This window comes from Drosophila hydei, unplaced genomic scaffold, assembly GCF_003285905.1.
Source record: "Drosophila hydei strain 15085-1641.00,03,60 unplaced genomic scaffold, DhydRS2 tig00000358-arrow-arrow-pilon, whole genome shotgun sequence".
Taxonomy (NCBI): Eukaryota; Metazoa; Arthropoda; class Insecta; order Diptera; family Drosophilidae; genus Drosophila; species Drosophila hydei.
The window spans coordinates 610,039-632,831 of NW_022045716.1; the positions used below are offsets into that span (position 1 = coordinate 610,039).

General features: G+C 42.3%; 1 protein-coding gene and 1 non-coding gene across 3 annotated transcripts; both read right to left on the reverse strand.

The window, feature by feature from the left end:
- Positions 1–4,699: 4,699 nt before the first annotated feature.
- Positions 4,700–8,021, reverse strand: LOC111605289 (xenotropic and polytropic retrovirus receptor 1). 2 transcript variants are annotated; one of them, XM_030224099.1, is made up of 5 exons: positions 7,820–8,021; positions 7,016–7,721; positions 5,572–6,282; positions 5,201–5,501; positions 4,700–5,101 (listed from the first exon to the last, which is right to left on the reverse strand). In XM_030224099.1, exons 1-5 carry the CDS (start codon positions 7,886–7,888, stop codon positions 4,888–4,890), a joined length of 2,001 nt encoding a protein of 666 aa, XP_030079959.1. In that variant the 5' UTR covers positions 7,889–8,021; the 3' UTR covers positions 4,700–4,887. The 2 variants fall into 2 exon arrangements, with proteins under 2 accessions (XP_030079959.1, XP_030079960.1); XM_030224100.1 differs by lacking the exon at positions 4,700–5,101 and having other exon boundaries at positions 5,421–5,511.
- A 1,365-nt stretch (positions 8,022–9,386) lies between these two features.
- On the reverse strand, positions 9,387–9,458 carry Trnap-cgg. Its single transcript has one exon. It is a non-coding gene; the product is annotated as a tRNA-Pro (tRNA).
- Positions 9,459–22,793: the final 13,335 nt, after the last annotated feature.

Below are 22,793 nucleotides of genomic sequence, written 5' to 3' on the forward strand. Positions count from 1 at the left end.
TCTAACGACTGCCTATGCGACTTGCTGTCAATTATCATAATTTTTTGCCCATTGCCGTTGTCTGCCAGCAATTTGCTTGCATTTGGCATTCTTTTTGGCTGCACACACACACACGCACACAGACACATACACAGATAGTGGCACTCAGTGCTTAGCTGATTTAGCTAATTAAATTCAATTTTTGCTGTTGTTGTTTCACTTGCTGCCTTTAGCCCAAGTTTTAGCTTTAGCCACAGCCACGCCCACCTGCAATTGCAGTCGCCACTGCGAATGATGCAAGAAAAAGCCAAAGAGAAGTCAAAAAATCAAACTTCAATCAAAATTCGTTGCGGCTGTTGTCTGAAATGGGCGCTGCCACGCCCACTTTTACATTTTTTCAAAACAGCAACTGAGAGACAATTGAATCTAACGACTTTTGCTTAAGCTTTAACCATTTTATTCAGCCAAAACAAAACCAATTCGCATTCCAATTGGAGTACAATTGGAAACAGTTTAAGAGCAAGATAGTTTAGTCATTTAATTGTTATTGAACATTTGAAGAACATAGTTAAAGTTAGTTAAGCATTAATCAGTTGCTTGTCAGAAGTGTAAAATTTCCTGCTAGAAAATAAAAAGATTTTTCCGATTGGATTAAGTCCTAAATATAAAAATACATATATATATATATATGTATATATGTATGTATATATATTTATGTGTCTTTAGCTGTGCATGTGCCACAAACCGCTTAGACATTTCGATAAAGCTAATGAAATTTCTAACTTTGATGCGCCTGCCTCAAGCCGAACTCTTGAAATATTTTCGTTTAACTCTCGCTCATGAATAAATGTTATCTGCATAAATTTAGAATCACATTTAGAAGACACTTTCTTCTTCAGCTGCTGCTGCTTCTTATTTTGCTATTTATGTGTGTATATATCGATATGTTTCTTCGTTTCTTCAAGTATCGAAGACGCAACTGCGAATCAGCTGCATTCGCTCACTGCTGCTGTTCGAGCGCACTCAACAAACAACAAACAACAACAAACAACAAGCAACAACAAACAACAACTTGTGTCTAAAGTCCAGTAACCATATATATTCGTTCGTCTATATAGTGTCAAGCGAGCATATTGGCTTCATTACATGAAGCGTGGCCCATTGTGGCAGAGGCAGAGTTCTGCATAAATGTGGCCATTTTTGTGTGCCTGTGAGCGAGTATTAGGCAGTCGGTGCCAGGTCAAGCAATAGGCAGCGTGCTTGGCACTTGGACAACAGTTAAAGCCCTTTTTGCAGCTGAGCTGTTGGCTAAATTTAGCCAGGACGCAAGTCAAGGCACGGGACAAACAACAGCCAGCAGCAGAGGGAGAGAGGGAGACAGGGGTAGATGGAGAGAGGGAGTTACGTGTGCGAAACGAGTTTTGCGCTCCTTTTCCTGGTTGTGCAGCTCCTTGTCACCAATGCTCTGAACCCCAGCACTGCCTTCTCGCTCTCTCGCACTCTCGCCCTCTCTGTCGCTCTCGCTCTGCAGCTGGCTCGCAGCACGCGCCTTTCAGACAGCTTTCAGAGATTTGGCAGCGGCTGCTCATAAATTGATGTGGCAGTCATTCGATTGCCTCTTATGCTGCTTCTTCGACCTCCTCTGCTGCTTCTTCTTCTTATGCTTGTTAAGTTGTGCACATCAATTTGGCCATGTGGCAAGTTCTGAGCCATTCGCTTCAGCTAAGCTTCGACTGTTCAGCTGCAGCTTAGCTGAAAAAGGTTTTTTCTTGCTGCAGCTGCAGCTGCTCGCACCTTTCGCTTGATTGAACATTTTTATTGTTTTAATTAATATTTATATTAATCAAGCTCTTAATAATTTGACATTTTACAATGCCAACTGTGCCGCTCAGCTTGGGACATGGATGCTGGGCAGTTGACAACGACATCGATTATCGATTATCTGTTATCTCTCTCTCTCCCCTTGGTTCATCTCTCTCTCTGCTAGTGCATCGATTTACTCGAATTCCTTCACTTTTGGATTGACAATTTTTACCTCTAGCATTGCGTAATACCTGAGACAATGTCCATTTTCGACTTACCAATTGTTGATTGTAACATTTATGGCACACGAGGCAAATGAACGCCTTCTTTGGCTTTGCTGAATCGAGTTGTTCCTCGAACCGAACTCGATTTTCCCTTGTTGTTTGTTTGCTTGTTTGTTGTTATCTTTGGACTGCTTTGTTTGCTTTGCTTTGCTTTGCTATGCTTTTTGGCGCGTGTGCAGCAAACTGTACCAAGATCAACAACGTCGACAGACACGCAGACAGAGAGAGCGAGAGAGAGGGACAATGCGCCTTGTCTGGCAGTTAGTTGGTTTGTCTGTTGGCCAGGCACAGAATAGACGACAACGACGACGACACACGACAACAATTAACAACTGCAACAAGCAAGACGATTACAAGCAGAGCATCTGCGACTGCATGATACTCGCATAGCTTTCGGCAAAAGAGCGATCAAGTGACAAACTGAACAGATGCTTCAATACTTTGATATGGAAAGAAGAGGAACAAAACAGAATCTTACACAAAGCTACATATAAGCTATATCTTTTAGTAGATCTAATATCGATACTTATCGAAGCCAAAGCATACATTTCGATCTCTATTTGCAAACCAATCAATATCAAGAATAATTCGAAAATCTAAAGATATTGGTACCAATTCGAAAATCAATAAATATCGATTGTTATTCGCTTAAACTTATATAATTATTTTATGTCAGCCGCTTGAAATTGGCCCACAAGTATAGCTTATAATCATTCAAATTAAATGTTGATGATTTGAAAATCGATAAATATCGATTGCTTCTCACTTGAATCTATAATTATCGAAATGCAGAAAAAGAATTTGTTTTTCTTTCTTTCAGATTATCTGCAAAATCCTACACAAATATAGCTTATAATTCGAAATCGATAAATATCGATTATAACTATTCGCTCAAATTTCGAAGCCGAATATGCCTACTTGTCACGAGGTGAACGGGTATAGCAGCAACCAGCGGCAACTGTACACAACAAGCAGCAGGCAGCAGGCACTAGTCGTCAGGCACCACGTTCATTGGAACACTTGTCACATCCTGTCCTGTTGCCAGTTTTGCCCCTTCCCCTTTCCACCAAAGAGCTAGAGTTGCAGTTGTCAATAACGAGAAATTTATATGTTTGCCCCGTGCCCAAGTCAAATATGAGAAAGCATAAGCCGAAGAAGCATAAAAAGCACTCGACTGACAGATAAGGTGGCACACAGACACAGCCAATTGGCTAGATCAGCCAACAGACAGGGACTAGCCTGCCCCTTGGAGAAGCAACTTCACTTACAACAGCCGAAGAGATTTTATATGCATTATTTCTGGTTGGTTCAATCTAAGTCTTACATTGAGGATCGACAACGAATCCATTTCAACAAATTCTAAAGCTCAGCAATTCACAATCCAAAAAGAACTCAATTTGTTTCGGTTTATCACTGTAGATCACATACCTAGAATACATAGTTATATATTTCTTGCAGTTATTCCAAGTCTTTGATTAAATCTTCTCTGAATTTCAAACACTAAAACGTAATCAAATCTTCAGTGTTCTATGATCAAAGAGTTTTTAATCTAGTTGTGATTTCTAATTGATTTCAAACACATTCTCTAGATACAATTCTATAATCTATAAACACATATGTATAAGGTCCATGGCTTTGGTATGCCAGAGGTTCTAGTCCCCAGCCAAGTTGCCTCCTAGATTTAATTAACTAAAGCTTTCTTTTCTAGATCAACTCAGCAGCAAGCATAGCCAGCTCAAGCGCTAAGTCTTCAGGTCTTGTTAATCTACAGTGCGTACTGCCTAGCTAGAACTCGTTAGTGATTGGTAAAAGTAGGATATTACTTAATATGCCATGCTCCAGGCCCCATGCCCAGCTAGCTGACAACAAAGATGAGAGGCTGTAATTTCTCTTCTTTGGCTTTTAACGACCGTGATGCGACAGTTCGGGCCGATGAGGCAGCATAAATTGAGTGAGTGGCCGGCTCCTTGGCTAATCGCTTCATTAATTAAATCGAAAGGGGGAAAAAAGCAACGACATCAACCACAATCAAACACGGTAATTAAAAGATCTCCTTAACAACTGCGATCGAGTCGCGATCGCGACACGAGTCCCAGTTTGTGTGCAAGCAATGACAATTGCTACTCGAAGGTGTACCTATAGGTAGAGAGAGAGAGAGAGAGAGGGGGAAGTAGGCAGCGGTGTTGGTCAGGCAGGAGCCAGACCGCATTTGGGTGCAGCTGTGCAACCGGTTTGGCGCGTGTCGCAGCTTTACTCGAAGCTTGCTGCCAGATCTGCAGCTGCTTCCTCTGCTTCCTCCCGCTTAGCTTCGATCGCCAACTGTTGCCAATCCCTCGATCTCCGATCTTGAATCCCTGTTCTTAAACTGTTTCCCCTTTCTCTGTATCTTTGTCTCTCCACTGCTTCCCTTCTCTTACCTCTCCCTCTCTCTCGCTGTCTATCTGCGATCTCGATTCTCTACTGCCTTTCGTCTCTCACTCCCTGATCTTGCTTCTCTTACTATATCTTTGATTCTCAACTGTGGCCCTTCTCCGATCTTTTGATTTGCGACCCGCCCTCCGCTAAGTCCCCTTTCTCTTTCCCTCTATATATATGCGATCCCCTTGTCCATATGTTTATCTGTTCTTGGTCTGGGTAACGGTTACTTTATTTATTTTCGTTTTTGTTCGATTCGCACAATTGAATTCATTAAAGAACTGGCTTAAATAGCAATGACGATGATGACGGAGACTCATTGACATGGCAGCAGTAGAATGTGTGATTGGTTATAGCTGGGAAGTAGGGTTCGGTATACGGAGGTTAGGTACTTGGTTGGGATTCATCAGAAGTATTCTTTGTCAAGGCGGCGACGCTCGTTGGTGCGCGGATTAGAAGAGCCACCTGGCTCTGCGCCATCTGCCTCGCCCATCATGTTCTCCAACATGCGCTCCTGCTGAGCGGTCAATGAGGCCAAATGGATGTCACGCGTGGCGCGAAATTTGCCGCAATTATACAAATGCTCATTCTCCAGTCTGATGTAATTCCAGATGAAGCGACTACATTGAATGTGGGCAAGGCGAAGGTGTTGGGGGACGGTGCAAGGGGGGCTGGCATTAGCGAACCATCTTTAGCGCGAGTGTGTGATGAGGACTCACCGCGTGATCTCGAGGATGCTCGCACAGGTCTTGATGTTGTAGGGTGTGATTAGTTTGTGATAGAGGACAACCAACTCGACGGCCCAGAAGCAGCGTAAGATGAGATTCTCAACTATCACAAAGTAATAGACCGCTTGCGGATACACTAGCTTTTCGCGGAGAAACAAGTGCTCCCCCCGCCATATCTTGAATATGCCAAAGTCCTTCATCACATCCCAAGCGTAGCAATAGATTGTGGAGATAATGTAGCTCAATATGAAGAACCAGGTATACGGGTTGCTAAATGTATTCGCATAACCATCTGCAAAAGACTGCCGGAGAGTGAGTGTGAGGAGATGGTTGGGGGTTATGGTTTATTGGATTAGCCATACCATCCGTACGACCGCGCATTGTCGAGAAGAAGACCACGAAGAATGTTGTCGAATATTTGCCAGCGTTCAGCAGGTAGCTAACGGATTTGGAGCCGCTGTCGCGGAAACGTCTCAGGCACTGGGCGAAGCGGAACCAGGCGGGCAAACAGCGGGAGATCGGCACGAACATGTCCTCCTCGAAGCAGAAGTTAAAGTTCGCATATCGCAGCCAACATATCGCATAGAAGCGCACAATGTAGTAATGATCGGCCATGCAGGTGACCAGCGAGTTCATTTGGTCGCCCATCCAAAAGTCGGCAAATCGCACGTAATGCAACGGCGCCGTTACCACGCGACCCACCAGGCGCATTGTCCACCAGCGTGCGGGCCAATTCATAATGGGCAGTGGGTTGATCAGCAGCGTTATCATAATCAGGGTCAGGGCCAGTGGGAACACAAATGGATCGTTCACATTGATCAGGTCATGGAAGAGGAAGCCCAGCATGGAGAGCGTCCACAGGAGGCCAAAGGTGCAGGCAATCTCGAGGAATGTCGCCGGCTGCAGATGGCTGCGCGGGTCGATCTCAAAGATTAGCACGTGATTGACGCCCGCTCGCTGCCAGCCAGCCACGTTGGCGGCCATGAAGAAGTTAAAGATCACCCACGTGAACGGCCCACGGTAAAGTCGAATGAACGCCTCTATTTTATTTTCCTCCGGTGGCCTACGGATGTCTGAGGCGTAAACGGGCACTATGTTTTAGTTGACGTTCAGTTTTGTCTTTAGGGATGTAAATTTCATGAAAAGATCGATGTGTCGCCAAGCATCGATTAATCGACTGACCGATTAATAAGAAATCGGCAATGGAGCGCTGATGGTTGTTTCTCCTGAATAATGCCTTAAACTTGTAAGTTGAGTCAAATTTGATCTGATGATAAGCGATTAATAACAATAATATCATTTATCGATTATCGATAAGATTGTGGCTCATTATCGTACTTATCTAACTAACAACAGTCTGAGCTTTCAGTCAAGAAACTAAAGCACTAATAATAACAATTGAAAGCCAAGTTGAGAAAGCTAAGAGTAGCAGTAACATATCGATAAGCAATATAATCGCAGATGCCAATAAACGGATGTATCGAACGTTTAGATGTTCGAATGATTCGATATATTGAACAGAGCTTTGATTCCTCAATCTATCGTTTATCTAAGACAGCTCAGCAGGTCAATATATTGATGTATCCAGTACAAGTTGGCCAATCTATCGACATATCGAAGACAGCCTATATATAAAGATATATCGAAGACATCGTGTATGCCTAGATATCTACTAGCTAGCTAAGTTCTCAATATCGATGCAGCACGACACATAGATGCTCTTGTTTACATCCCTAGTTAGACTGCAAGGAAGCGAGAGTGGCAGAGAATAAGACAAAGAGAGAGAGAGAGAGAGAGGGAACTCACAGCTGAAGATCGTTGTGCACGCCAACATGATGAACATGCCTAATGCCAGGCCCGCCCGAAAGACCATTCGAGGCGGCGTGGGCTGTCCAAGGGGCGGCACTCGGAGCTTAGTCATCGCACGGGAGCGATCACCCCCGGCCAGATAATGAGTATACAACTCCTCCACGTCGATGATCAGTTTCTCGAGTGGTCGGTGGTCGGTGAAGGCGGCATAGTTGATGTTTTGCTCGACCCAATCGCCACCGCTGGTCGATCGCAAATACTTGTCGTACTTCTTGCAGATCTTACGGAAGCCCGTTTCGTTCAGTGATTGAAAGTTCTGGAGCAGGACGAGCGTCAAATAGTATTCGCTATACGCATTACGCAGCTGTCGCTGCGTCATCAACTTCCGATTGCTGCTGCTATTATTGTCACGCAAGCTGACCAACGAGGACAGGCGCTGGGAGCTCTGCAGCGAATAGGAGCTGAACGTATGTCCGGGCGCTCGGGCCGTGGCCAGCAATTGTAGCTTGAGTGTGGCATGCTTGCGTCGCGCCTCGGCCAGCTTCTCCAGAAAGAAGTTGTTGACGCGCGTCAGCTCGTGGTGGCACTCCGTAAAGAACTGCTCCTCGAAGGCAATGTAGTAGGCATTGATTTCCGCATCGCTGGCGCCACTCTCGGCCGTCGGGGCCCCTTCGACGCCGCGTCGTATCAATGTTTTCAAGTCCTTCGATTTGAAGTTAGTTTAAGTCTCTACAGTGAACTATCGCTCTGTTTGACAACTGTTCGTGTCAAATTGCGTCTATCGTGTAGTGTGTGGCTCACCGTGTAACGCATGTACTGCTGCCGCCATTCTATGGTCAGGTGCGTCTCAAAGGTCTTGCCAAATTTCATCGTTCGCCTAGGCCAATCAAGCAGCGCATCCGTCTCGCTGCTCTCTGGCTGAGGCTAGCTGAAATTCTCTCCTCTCGTCAAGTTCAACAAATTCTGACATCTTTCTCACATCACAACTCGAGTCTCGACAACTTCCGAATACAATCAAAAATACCAAAATTCTTATTGCCTACTGCCTGGCTGCTGCCCCAAACACAAAACAAAACTCATAACACCAGAGTGCGTAGGTCAGGGTGTGCGCGACTTGCAAATACTCTGCAGAGTACGTAGAGCTCAGCCTCCAATCACCACCTCATATTCATACCTAAACAAGAACATGTGTGCGCCACCTATTGTCCTTTGTAGGCAACTGTTTTAGTGGTTACTTCTATAGCCCCTCTACGATGCTTTATTGAATCCTGAATCACTTCGGTTCAAGAGAGACAGAGTCAGAGAGGGATAGAAAATAAACAGAAACATATTTTTTGCCTATCGAAGGACATTAGTAAAAGGAATTCAGCTTTTAGCTAGGAAAGCAAACAAAGCTGCTGTAAAGAGAGTTCTCGATAGTGGGAGTGTGGGTATCTGCTAGTCGGACAGACTCGACACTCTCATTGACAATTGTTGAGCGCTCTTGAGTGTTTCAACTACAGTATATATATATGTGTTTATATATAGGAAACAGAATGTTATGCGACTTCGTCGTCTTTGTGCTCTTCTTCTTGTTCTTATGTCACCTGGCTAACTGTTAATGTGATTTGAGTTAAGTGTGCAGCGAGCGTTGCCATTAATAATTTGGCTCAATCAACAGGAAGAAGAAGCAGCAGCACTTGAGGCAGTTGAAAAAAGCAGAAGTCGAAACAAAGAGCAGAGCAGAGCAAATAAGGGAAGTGGACCTCGTTACCAATGACTCATTTGCTCAGACAGGAAGTCACTTCACTTGGCCAAAAAAACCAACAACAACGAACATTTCGCGCCTGCTTGGGTTCTGGTTAAATAATTAGCGGGCGTGTGAACCGCAACCATGGCCGAAGGTCTTCAAAGGGTTCAACATCATCGCCAGCTGCCAAAGCAGCCCAACTCTGAGTCACAAATTCGAAAAAAGGTCAACCAGACTAAGAGACGTGAGTAATGCGTATCTCAAAGTGATTAGACGAAAGTAAGCGCTATATACTCCATGGCAAAGGTATAGACTGGGTACATGTGTAAGGTATAAAGAGATTTATCTATTGATAGTCAAAGATAAATCATTTATAAATATTATTTATAGATGGTTTTATAGCCAGCGCTCTGCGAGCTCTTCATCTATGATTTTAGATCACCTACAAGATGTGCTCTATGGCAAATGTCAGAGTGGGTATATGTGGTTAGATATATGTCTGTGGATGGCCATATATCGTGGACCGATTAGATTAGTCTTTATATTTATCTAAATATAAATATATATCTATATAGAATATTGTGTTAACATTTATCTCAATCAAAATTTAAAAATAAAATAAAAATTTCATTTAAACTCGGGCTCGTCCGGGAGTTGAACCCGGGACCTCTCGCACCCGAAGCGAGAATCATACCCCTAGACCAACGAGCCTTGTTGATGTTGCTCGCCAGACTTCTACATATCAATTATCAAACAACGTCGAAGCGTCTTATCACTTAAGCATTATCAATTGCAAACCCTCGCCTGGTGGGGAGAGGAACAGAGGCGGAGTGGGCAGGGGAATTACAGTTGCGAATCGGAATTGCAGGCACTGCTGATTCGGTTCACTTTTATGGCTTGCCATGAATCGCTGCTGATCAACGACGCCTACGACAAAAAACTCTATATATATACACTGAAAGTGCCGCTATGTTAGAAGAAAACCGCAACAACAACAACAACAACAATAAGAATAAAACAGTTCTCAATAATTTCTAGTTGTTGTTGGTGTTGTAGATGGTGTCATTGGCTCGCTATCACATTACATGAGCAGCAAGTGAGACAGTGAGACATAGAGAGAGAGAGAGAGAAAAGTGTGAGATGGTTTGCAAGTTGTTTTAGTTCAAGTGTAGCTACAGTGAAGTGTGTCGAGCAACAGTTGACAGCGTTGCCACATTGTCTATGTGTAATGATATATTTGTGGGGACCAGAGAGAGACAAAGAGAGTAAGAGGTAGAGACAGACTGAGTGAGGGATGTAGAGGGAGAAAGAAAGCGAGAAGAAGAGTGATTGAGAGAAAGATATAGATACGCAGACCGAGTGACTGAGAGAGAAAATGCTTCAGAGAGAGAGATAGAGTAAGAGAAGGATTCGAGAACGAGAAATACAAATTGTTTTACTAATGAGCGGTTATAGTGAAGCATGACAGCATTGCCAGATCAGCTTCATATGTGCAGCGGAAGAGTCAGAGGGAGATAGAGTTAAGCAAATAAAGACATAAAAGAAACAAAAGTTGCAAATGTTTTGTTTTCGCCGGAGTTGCCAGATCATCATTGTACATATGTATGCGCACGCAGTCCAATTGGAATTCGTGTAACTCGTTTGGCGCGTGCCAGTCCCAAAAATAAGACGAAAAAATAAAAGCATCAAATGACTTTCAATTCCACTCGGGGCACAGACCGCAATAAATAATCGAGCCGCGTCGTTATTTATTGAGTTTCTGATTTATTATCACTTTTTGAGCTCGGATCAGAGAGTGTGAAGCGAGTATATTGGCACTCATAGGATAGTTGAAGCTAGACACCTGAAGTTTCCCTTCAAGAGACGTAACCTTTAGCACATGTAAATACCCTCGACAAAGCTCTAAAACCTTTGGAATTCGCCCTCTAAATTGGGAATTATTATCGGGTCCAGATTAGCGGAGAAAACTATAAGTTTTATAGAAGAAATTTGATTTCCTGACATGGACGAGCAGTGGATAGTCGCTTAGGGTCGACTGCAATATTCTTACTTGACTTGATTTGGCCTGTTCGACAGCTTTTGGCAACGGGCCGCAGCGATTAATACTATGACGAGGCACAGAAAATTAATTAAGAAACGTTTGTATGACCTCCAGCCGGAGGGCAAGAAAGGGAGCCGAGAGTCGAATAGGGAAAAGGTTTATCATGGATCACTTTTCCGATCTAAGCTAAGCCCAAAGAGCCAACTGCGTTCCAAGGCCCCTAAGGCTTTGGCTTTTCCCTTTGACTGTGCTGCGCCAGTCGAGCTTAAAAGAGACCGCCCTGTGAGTTCATTAGCAGAGCCCACCTAAGCGTAGCCCTACCTGTCAGCTTTTTGGATCTGTGCACAGGAAACATTTCCCTTTCACCAGGAAGAACTGAGAACTGTAGTTGACATCTCTTCTCTCTGACCGCAGAGCTTGAGCAGCAGCGGAAGTAGAGACTCACTTTGTCTTTTGGTTAAGCGCAACTTCCGATTTGTGCACAGCGCACAGTAAACACTGGCTAGCAACAACTTCCGTTTCGCGCTCGCAAATTAGCAGAGAGCGAGAGAGAAGCTGGGAGGGAGACCGAGGCTAAGGCAGAGATGCGGCGACAGAGATCGAGTCTCTGTTGTTATTGATTCTTAACTTCTCGGACAACTTCTGCATGCGTGTCGCTTGCGCAACTTCCGTGCAACCTGCCCCACTTGGTGGCAACTGCAAATTATGGCATCGTTTTCTAATTACAAATGTTCAGCTCTGAGTCTCTGCCTCTGCCTCTGTCCCTGTCCCTGCCTCTGCGCCTGCGTCGACTCCTGACTGGAGTCTGACCAATTGGCAACTGGCAACTGGCAATCGGCAGTTGGCAATTGGCAATTGGCAATTGGCAATTGGCATGCGTAATTGGCTAATTGAAATGAGCGATTGAGTGATTGGGGACTGAGGATTGCCACATCCGATGCGGGCAACAAGCAAGAGCAGCTGCAAGATGATTGAATCGAGGCTTCTACGACTACCTGATGCCCGCTCAGCTGCGGCAATTCGAGCTCTTTACCTAGACTAAATTTATGTCTAATCGGAGGGAATAGTCAAAATAGTCTCCAGTTCAAAGAGTTGATCGACTAGCAGTTACCCTGGTATTTGACATTGGAGTAAGCTACTGGAAGCTCCTAATACTATTGATTGCATGACAGCTCAGGTGCAGTTATATACCACATTTCATCTCAGAAACAGATACATAAGATACATTCTTTAGGCACAGTTATCGGTCATATACACGACTAGAGGATACCCCGTAAAATAATATCGATAGCTGGCTCGAGAATTACGATGAAACGAGGAGAGTTATACAATTCTGTATTTATATAGATATATTATATATTTCTATATTTTCTGCGCTTATGCTCAAATCTAGTATTCGACTTAGAGATACCCTGTCATTGCAAATATGCTAGTTTTCTATTAAAGAAGTGCAGTATTCTATATTTGTCTCTTAGATCAGGTTAGCTCTTGGAACGTCTAGTAAGTTGAGTGAACTTATAAATGAAATAGAATTAGATGAGAAATTTCATCTGACATAGGGAATCATCTTCAAGCAGACATCTAGTAGATATATGTTAGATGCTGTCATGGATTGAATCTTCTACCTGTTACATACCCGCCCTCACACTCCCGACAGCTCGTCTTCCAACAATGCGAGCGGCTCATTAATCATTAAATTTTCTTTAGACAGATCTTCGAGCGACCCCAACCCAAATGCCCCTACAACTTGTTGTTGTTGTTGTTGCTGATGCTGCTTTTCTTGTAAGCATCTTAGCGCATTACTTTAAACGCAGTCAGGGTGGTCGGCCACACCCTTCCCACACACTTCCCGCCGCCTCCTCCTCCATTCGTAGGTGGACCACACACGCAAAGCTAACATCAGCTTGAACCAATAAGCAAAAATTTCACCCAAAATGGAGTCAATGTATTCATTTTAGGCATTGCCCAAATTCCTTAAAATAGTGTAAAGACTTCGCATTGAAAGATTTAGAAATCATTTCGGAACTTCATCTCAGTTTTGAGACTGAATTATTTGGTGAATTGCTGGGCAAATCGCCATATGGAATTGCTTTCACAGCTCTTTGTTGTAACCCTAATCTATGCAGTTAGAGCATAACTATTTATAACACTTTTATGGCTGCAGGCTATTTGGGGAGCAACAAAAGAAATTGGAGTAGCTTGCGAAATCAGTTTACCTGCGATAACTGACCCAAAGCTGGCATGAAAATTGGTTATTCTTTTCTCTCTTTCCCTCGTTCTCTCTCTTGCTCTCTCTCTGTACATATATAGACATATATAAATAAATCACTGCAATTATCATTACCATTATCGTAGAAATGCTTCTAACTTCAAATACAAATTGTCAGCCATAGAAACTGGTGTAGCAGGAAATGAAAGAATTACACAAAAAAAAAAGATACGTTAAAGTGAATGCTCGACTGGCAGATGCCCTGCAGCCCGTGCCAAGCAAATGCATATATTTTCTTAGCAAAGCTACATCACAATAGCTAAATGCATTTGCTCAAAACAGCTGAAGATTTGACCGATTTCGATTGAAAAGGTTGAATAGTTATCGATATTGATAAAAAACAGAAGTTCAGAGACAAAGAGAGAGAGAAAGGGAGAAACAAGATAATCTGATCTATAGTATATTTGCATATGGTAGTATTCGACTTGCTCACAAACCAATATACCCTCTTTACACATTTTTAATGGCAAGTGAAAATTGTAAAGAATGAAAAAGAAATGAAAAGAATTTGTAATACCAACGCTTTCACCTTTGCTCGAGTTTTCTTGACCAGGAAATGTAAATGGAAAAGGGAAATGTAAATGGAAATGGAAATGCGAGCTAATTGATACATGAAACAACCAAAAACACCGATCGGAAATGCAAGTCAAATATTTGATTTCGTGTTTGTTTCTGTTTCGTTCATTGTGACTCAATTAGTGGCAAAGTGGCCTAAGGCGAGACGAGCAGATGAACAACAACTAAGGGGAAGTACTTCGATGCGTTTGTAGAATATTTGATATATATGTGGCAGAGTACTGCAACAATGATCAAAGAGAAAGCGAGAGGGAGCCATAGGTTGAGAGACTTAAAATCGTCAAGTTGCATGAGGATTAGCTGCACCAGCAATAAATACAATTTGATTGTTCTTGCTTACCTCATTAAGATATATATATATATATATATATAATCTTGAAGGAAGCGGAGACTTTAGTCATATTTGTATATAAATATATATAATATGTATATATGTATATATATATATATATATATATATATATATATATATATATATATATATATATATATATATATATATATTTATTTATATATATATATATATATATAAATATATATATATATATATATATATATAAATAAATATATATATATATATATATATAAATAAATATATAATATACATATTATATATATTTATATACAAATATGACTAAAGTCTCCGCTTCCTTCAAGATTTCCTGTTCGAACTCTGCAGCAAAAACAAAATTTCTCAGCTTTGTTTTTGCAATTTATAATTCAAATTCGCTTCATTTAATTTATGGCTGTCGTTAAATTTGCCTTGATTATTCAGCTAATTGCAGCTCATCTTCTTCTAATGCCCCTTCATTGGATGTAGAGCGAGTATATTGTTTCATCATGCACTCTGAGCAAAGCCAAAGGCAAAGACAGAGGGACACCCCCTTTCGAGTCGAGTCAGCGAGTATTGGACAGTCGGCTACACATCACAGCAATGTGCTGTTGTTTGTTCATCTGCCATTAAGCCATACAACGTTGTTCTTCCTTTTATTGGGCGACAAAAGTGTATTCCATTTCGACTATCACAGACGAACGACTAATTACAACATTCATTGAAAATGCGACGTACGACGTACCCTGACCCTAACAACCTATTACAACAACTACAACAACAAAGTTTTCTTGCGGCTACTGTTTTCATTAATAGAGACGCGCATTTTCCCTTCTAGTTCAACAACAAAAAAGCCGCATAAACAAAAGACTTAAGGCACTAACTTCGAAGTGAGCTCAAAATGAGTTTCTTAACACAGGCAAGACGGAGGGAAAAAGAGAGAGCGATAGAGAGAGATAGAAGCAAGAGAGAGAAACAGAAAGATATAAAGAAATAAAGAGAGAAAGAGACAGGGAAGCGAAAATATATAGTGAAATAAAGAGTATCAGAAGAGAAGAAGAAAGAGAAAGCGTAAATCAGGAGACAGAGAAGAAACTACAGAGAGATGGAGTGTGAGGAAGGACTTGCATGAGCACCTCAGAAGGCGGGGAGAGAGAGGTAAACAGAAAGAAATTGAGAATCAGAAAGAAACGTAGAGAATGAAGAGAGAGAGGTTAAGAAAAATATACGGAGAAGAAGTGACATACAGAAGCAGATATATGCGATCTATCTCTCTCTCTCTCTCTCTCTCTCTCTCTGCCCGACTTGGCTATATCGAAGTATTAATTTCCTATATGGATCACTTTTATGTAGATAATGATTTCTGATTTGTCAATGATGCATTTGTAACAGCACTCGCCAAGCGCTGCTGGGTATCTTCTAGTCATGCATGCCCAACTAGAGTACTCTTAGCTGTGTCGTTATGAAACGGTAACAGTTATCAAAAGGTTCATTGAACACTGGACACAAGTTGTGGACAAACTTTCGAATGGCCAAACATGAATTGCTGTTGATTGTTTTTGTCTGTTGGTTGTTGATTGTTGTTTTTGGGTGCTACAATTATAGCAACAACAACAACAACAACAACCATCAAGCGTCATCCGTCAGCAGTCAAGTTTCCCCTTCCACGACTCTGTCACAATTTTGGCCATGAAAAAGTTGAGTTGAAAGACTGAAGTAAAGAAAAAATTGTTCGTAATGACGTTCATAATGATCATCAACATAATGATCTTCGTGCCTGTTTCATAAACTTGTTAAACGAAAAACGAGAGGAAAAAATGAAATAAATTTACGGCCAACGTAAGTACAAATGCATAAATTAACATAAATTGTCTGACTCTCTGCACGTGTGTATGTGCGTGAGTGTGTGTGTGTGTGTGCTGATTAAACATGCATTTGTTAAATTAAGCATGGCCAAGACGCGTCTCCAAATGCAAACCCCCTGCACACACACACACAGGCAGACAGAGAGCGAGAGACAGGAAGAAGACATCGCGCAGGAGTCGTCCAAGAGGCAGAAGAAGAAGAAGCAGAAGAGGAAGAAGCAGTAAAAGATATGCACGCAGTTCCCAGGCAGCTCCCTCAGCCGTAACCAGCTGCAACGCGTAGCAGAGCGCAACTGCTTAATACCCTGTACTAATTGAAATATCGTAAATTTATGAGGGCAGCGGGAGAGGGTTGCTGAGCTATAAAGAAATCGACGTTTAGTTGGAAGTTTAAAAACATAGTTTATTAAATATAACATTTGTTAGCCTATTAAACCTTATGTGAGATTGATTGGCACAACATATACCCTGTAAAAATGTTAAGACACGACAGTTAAAACACGTCTCTCGAAATTGTCTTTCACCTTTTCAAGAACAAAGTAGAACATAGATCATATACCCTACCAAAAGCTATTGAAATTTTTATAGATACCCTGTAATTTAATGAATCGACTTACAACAGGTAAATATCCAATGTGAAACTATTGAATGTTTTAAGATATTTAATGTACATCAGGATTAAACAAGTTTGAGCTATTGAGATACCCTGTAAATGCTATAAATACTGTCTTAGTGCTTCCCAAGAGATCAGACCTAGTCCATAGCCAGCCACAGGGTAGCTACACTCGATTAGTCTCAATTTTGGGTACTTGGCACCTGCCACGATCAAAAAAATACTACAAAAATTGAGCACAAATTCGCCGGCAGCTGCAGCTGGTTTGCACCTTTGCATTTGGGGCACGCACAAGTCAGCTGCAATCGGCAATTCTCAATTCTCAATTGGCAATTGGTTTGTCACAGACAGCAGAAAAAAGCCAATGCAAACACGAAGACAATCAAATTGTGTTTCATAATTGATGCCGACGACGGCCAGCGAAGCGGAAAGCGAAGCTCTAAACGCTCTGCAAACAAGTGGCCAGTCGAGTGTCCGTGTCTAGCCGTTTGTTTGGCTTATCGTGTGAACTAGTCTTAGCCGGCTCCCAGACACAGTCAGAGTCAGAGATACAGATATAAAGATATGGAGCTGTGAAATAATGTGTGATGTCTATGAGCATAATATACTTCACTCATTTTTCATTCCTTTCCCATTCCCTCTCTCGCTCTCTTGCTCTCTCTCTCTCTCTCTCTCCTCTCTGCCCAGGGGCATATCATGCAGCGAGCGTCTTGAACTGATTGTTGACTGTCTTCGGCTGAAATTGAAGCCAAAGAAAATGATGGCTGTTGCTGCTACTTTATTACACCACAAGAAGAAGAATACACAGCAGAAGAAGAAGAAGCAAAAGTTTTCGTCTTTTTTGCTGCTTTGTCGTCAAGGGCTTTGGCTGGCGTTGCAGTTGACTGCCTGGCAAAAGAAACACATTAAAAGCATATCAAGTGAAATCATCATCAGACTGTTCTCAGCGCTTGCCAGTTGCCAGTTGCCAGTTTCCAGTTGCAACAGTTGCCAGTTGCAGCGGAAGCGTAGCCCAAAAACTGTTACTAATAGTTCGTATAACGCTTTTTATGCGCCAAACAACCGACAAACGAGAACAAAGAGCATTCAAAGCCGCAGACACAGGCACAAGCGAATTCATAGAAGAAACTATAACTTTTATAGGGTATTTACGAGTTCTGCAGACGCTAATTAGCTAGTTTCCTAATATTGATGTTCTGCAGGCGATACTGGCCCTTAAATTCATTAATATTAATAATTAAATGCATTTTACAGGGTATTTACAAGTCAGAGAGCCTTTATTACATAGTTTGCTAATAGAGCTGCTAATAGAGCTGAGTGTATGTGAAATGTTTGTTAGACAGGGTATCCCATAGTCGCACATGTCAGACTTAGTTATACCCTACTTTGTAAGATATATACTTTTCAGCTGACTGCTGGCATTGCCCAAATTGATATACAGGGTATCTGCTGTCTAGCAAACTAGTTGTTGATGTTGCCTCTGGTTGAGGTCTTCAACACTTTCGTTGTCTCTTTTGTCAACAGACAATCAACAGCGACAGCGACAGCAACTGCAACAACAACAACAACAACCAAAACTCTGTGGGCGCAGCTGCCTGAGTGCTGCGAGAGGGGGCGGTTGGGCGTATGGGCGTGGCGGTTGTGGTAGCTAGGCTTGACGCACGTTTCAACTGCGAGCAAATAAAATCTCTTGGCCCCAACTTTGATTGCCATTGTTTGTTTGTGCTGCTGCCACGCCCCATACATGCATAAATAAATACATATGTATATGTATGTATGCTATGCATGCATGTGTGTGTGTGTGTGTATTTCACATACATACGCTCAATTAGTTTAAGTTTACGTTAGGCTTAGGCCGCACCTCGAAAGGCGCCAAAGCCAAAAACTAGAGCCAAGCTCTAAGTGGAGGCAAGCGAACCCAACCCAAAACTGAAAAACCCCTTAACCCAAATGACTCCCTCCCCCACCCTCCCTCTTTAATCCAACGACCCCACCTCCTTCTAGCGCCTTTTTAACTGGATCAGCTACTAGGCGTGCGCGACAATTAAATGTGCAAACGCTACGAACTATCTCTCAATAGGTCCCGTCACAACAAAAAGCTGATTGAAAAAAGAAACAAAGTCAGAACAGTGCAATCGGGCATAGCTGACTGCGCAATGCTTCAAGTATTTCCAAGTGACTCCCAGCCATATAACATATAGAACTATGTGTAGAGCACTGCAAGTTAGGATACTTCTCGCTCCCCAACTGTGCCATCTAAGAGTAGTTGCTGGGAGTGAGGTGTCTAAGCGAGTGTTTATGTATATATGCAAATATCAAGTAACTTATTGGAACCCATAGACTCTCTTTGCACTTCGTTAACGTGCATGAAAATACGTGATATAGTCTGAACCAACGGCGATTGTTCAATCAGACAATGAGTCATGCCGATGAATAAATAACTTATAATGTGTATCGAGTTGTGTCTATCGTATATCGTATATCGTATATCGTATATTGTATATCATATATCGTAGATCGATCAGCCTTTAGCATCTGGATTCCAGCTCTTGAACATGGCGCCACGTCGACTGACCCTAGATCGTGTCGAGACGTCCCATTTCTTGTTGCTCTCGACTAATTGTTGTTGTTAATTGCATTTGCATTTGAAGTTGCAGTTGCAGTTGCATTTGCATTTGCATTAGCTCTCGGATTCTCGGGCTCCCATTCGGAAACAATCGCTAGAATCATAAATATACAAATTTATGCTTAATACGATGCGAGGGGGCTTAATTTGATGCAACTGGGTGGCACTTTTTCCAGCACTTTAGCCAACAGCCTTTCGCTTGATGATGGCCCTCATTTGCAGATGAGATCAGAACATGCAAGCGATACACACACATATATATACGATGTCTAAGTCTGTCTATGTAAAGTAATTGGTCAGCGGCAGTCGCTGCCTTGGCCTTGCTTCGACTTGCTTTGACTGACTTTTAAGGCTCGCCCACATCAATTGCTTGACTCACACTGAAATGGCCCACAAATTGAGCAACAAATTAACACGACTCCAATTTGAAGGCTGCGAACTATGAGTGAAGACAAAGGGAAAGAAAACAATAAAAAGAGCCAAATGCCAATTGAGGCCATCATCGAAATTGGCCGAAAACAAATCTGAAATGCGAAATGTGTGGATAATTCATAAATACCCATTGCAAACTGATAACTAGGGTATAATGATGGTGTGAAAATAGGCTGTGCTGTGAGTTTAGAGAGCGGACACTCTAACTGCTCATGTCTTGATCTTGATCTCACACAGTATCGATACTTATCGTCATCGAAACTGTGCAGGGTTAACAAGAGCCCCAGCTGAAGCCATAGAGAGCAGGTCGAGCATATGTAATCAAAGACCGAGCAGTTTGACTCTTGATCACGAATGGAAGATAGCGATTAGTATCGACATCAGACTGAAGGGTTAGAAAGAAAGCCAAGCTGATAACATATTGATTAGATAATCTTAACAAACATCAGTATTCTTTGTTTTTCTCAAATCGATAAATATCGCTTTTGAAACCATGATGATGAGTCCCTCTCAAAAGCTAGATCCAACCAAGTTAATGAGCACAATGATAGAGCATATTTCATTGCTTTATATTCAACGGGTATCCATCAGTCGTGCATACCCGACTTAAATATAATTCCTTCTAATTATACTTTATCAAAAAACGAAATGTAAGTCACAAGTAAACATTTTGGTTGACTGTTGAATTTAGCTGCGTTTCACACGATCAATAGGTTGAGGGAAATCGATAAGATCTTCCTTTGAGATAATCCTTGGCAAAGCCATATTGCACCATAATCATATTTCTCGAAATAACTTTGTTGCTTGACTTACCTGAACGGCGCAATTGAGAAAGCAGTTGTTCTGTCCTGGTCCATTGAGCAAGCCCTTCGACGAGGGCTCCAGGGTGGGCGAGGTGAGATTGTTCGGCGCTCGCAGCAGCTCCAGCAGGCGACTGCGTTCCGCTCCATTTTGAACGGCGCCGGCGGCAAATGCTTTCGGCTGATAATGAACCGCAACGGCAATGGGCGTGGCACCACTCGCACCACTCGACGGCCGATAGAGCGAGCACGTGTTCAGGGGCGTGCCATGGGTGGCCATTGTGCGTACGGGGCTGCTACCACTGATTGCTACGCCTATGGCTGGCATCCAAAAGGCCCCACGATCTCTCACAGTGTCAGACGCTCAATCTCTGACGACGCTTGCTGCTGGCATGGCTGTAGTTCGAGGAAGGGGAAAAGAAAAAGACAACAATCAGAATATGACAGCTTAATGTGACGACGCCCGCACCTCCGCATCGCTCGAATGCCAAAGAAAACAAGTTGCGGTTGTTGAAGGTGCAAGGGAACGACTAGCAGATACCCAGCTGTTTACCATGCATGTATGTTGTATGTTCTTATAGACATCGCAGTGCCCAAGAGTTGCCTTTTATCTTATGTGAACTCATAGACACATTCTAGAAATATGTATTCCTGAAAACCATTCACATACCGAATATTGTTATATATAATTATGATTAAGAAACCAGTTGCCTAACTTTAACCCACAGCTGTCCAAAAAGGAAATTTTTATGATTTGTAAATACATTAATGTAATCTAAATACCAATTTGCATGTACCTAGCTCTTATAGTATTCGAGTTATGCTCACAAAACTAAGTGTCTAAGTGTTAGGTATCCAAAAAATATTTATTTTTAATACAAATGAAAATTATGAGCCAAATCTGTGTGTATTTTCGACTGATATTCAAAAAACTAGATTCAAAAAATGAAATATATGAAACCGATGAAAGTCTTAATAGAATTTATAAACTTATAAGAGACTGGCAGTCCGACAGTTGTATACAGCCGGCATACAGACTTTCAACAGATACAGGGTACACATACAAAGAGACGAAGACTTCTCAAGTCGTGACGGCTGCCGTGTCGCTGGCAATTAGCCGCAAGTTCAGTCGCCGTCTCTGAGAATTCCCGCAGCACAAACAAAATTATAAGCACGGCCAATGTGGTGGCTCGTTCCATCTTCCACATCGTGTTGAGCTTCACATCTTTCAGACCAAACCGGACCACAGTGAAAGTTCCCGCATATCAGAATGTGTGCAGCTATGTGGGCCAAGCTCGACTTGAGGGGCTGAACGGAAACGTTGCCCACTTCGGATTATGCAATTGCGAAATGCATTCGCATTCATTCGCAATTCATTCATTAACGCATCGCAAAACGAAAGACTTAGGCAACGAACTTGATTCAGGCTTTCATTTGCACTCACAAGTAAATGGATTTGAGTTGCTGTCGACTGATTTGACTGAGTTGCTTTGCTGTATATGAAATATGTGAGGCATGCATCAAGTCATGTCTCTAATTTATAACTCTGGATATATTTGTCGTACGATAGAGTCTGCTTGAATGGTCGAGGTTTCCATTCAACTGGCAATCCCTTTCAATCAAAAGTCTTTTTCAAGCGAACTTGTCTTTCAAACCATAATCTGTAACACCTTTGACTCCATTTCATAAAGAAATCCTCTTTCAGCTGTATTATTATATTATTAGCTATCCCATTGAATCTCTGACTCAGTCAACCAGAGTATATGGTTTGCTTGCCCGCCTCATCTTGAATTCCACTTCTGCTTCCTTGTTTTTTATTCAACTCTGAAACTCTCTCATTCTACTGCATTATATCACAAATATTACACATATATTTACTTCTTTCCACAGAGTTCAAGTGGTTTAATGCTTATGCTAATTGTTAAATGGCTGCAACGTTGCTAATTGCCACATGCCACATGCTACACTAGCCACGAACGGCCACAAAACTCCAAATCCGCGTCCAAGTTTAAAAACAAGCTAGAATATTGCAGCCACGCGTCACACTGACTGCCCAATGCTCGTGCACGTTACAGAAATAGTTAATTTTATACAGAATTGCAGCTTCGCTTAAGCTTTATAGCGCCAACATCCTGATATCTGTCATAGCTGGATTGACAGAGGCTCTCTCCGCAAAAAGATGTTTGATTGAAACATATTGAAGATATGTTCAATTGATGCAAAGCAATCGAAACCTCTATACCCGCCATGCACTCGCCGAGCGGGCATAAAGAACGTTAATGTGAATGCACCTGCTGCTCAGGTGAAGAAGCCGCTGTTTTGCATATTAAGCGAGGCGCTGTGCGCTCAGCGCTTACAAAATGTTATGATGGGGCATGACTGAAACTTCAACTGGCAGCAGACACAGTCAAGAGCAGGAGGGGGAGAGCAGGAGCCGTGGAGACTGTTGACTGGTCAGGCATTTCAATTGCCTCGATTGTTGCGTGCAAATGC

Excerpts from the sequence above, each read along its gene's own strand:
- LOC111605289 (XM_030224099.1), bottom strand. The coding sequence starts at position 7,888 with ATGAAATTTGGCAAGACCTTTGAGACGCACCTGACCATAGAATGGCGG. Across the intron at positions 6,283-7,015 it reads GTGCACAACGATCTTCAGCT|ACATCCGTAGGCCACCGGAG; the intron begins GTGAGTTCCCTC and ends TTTACGCCTCAG. Across the intron at positions 5,102-5,200 it reads AGCATCCTCGAGATCACGCG|TCGCTTCATCTGGAATTACA; the intron begins GTGAGTCCTCAT and ends CATTCAATGTAG.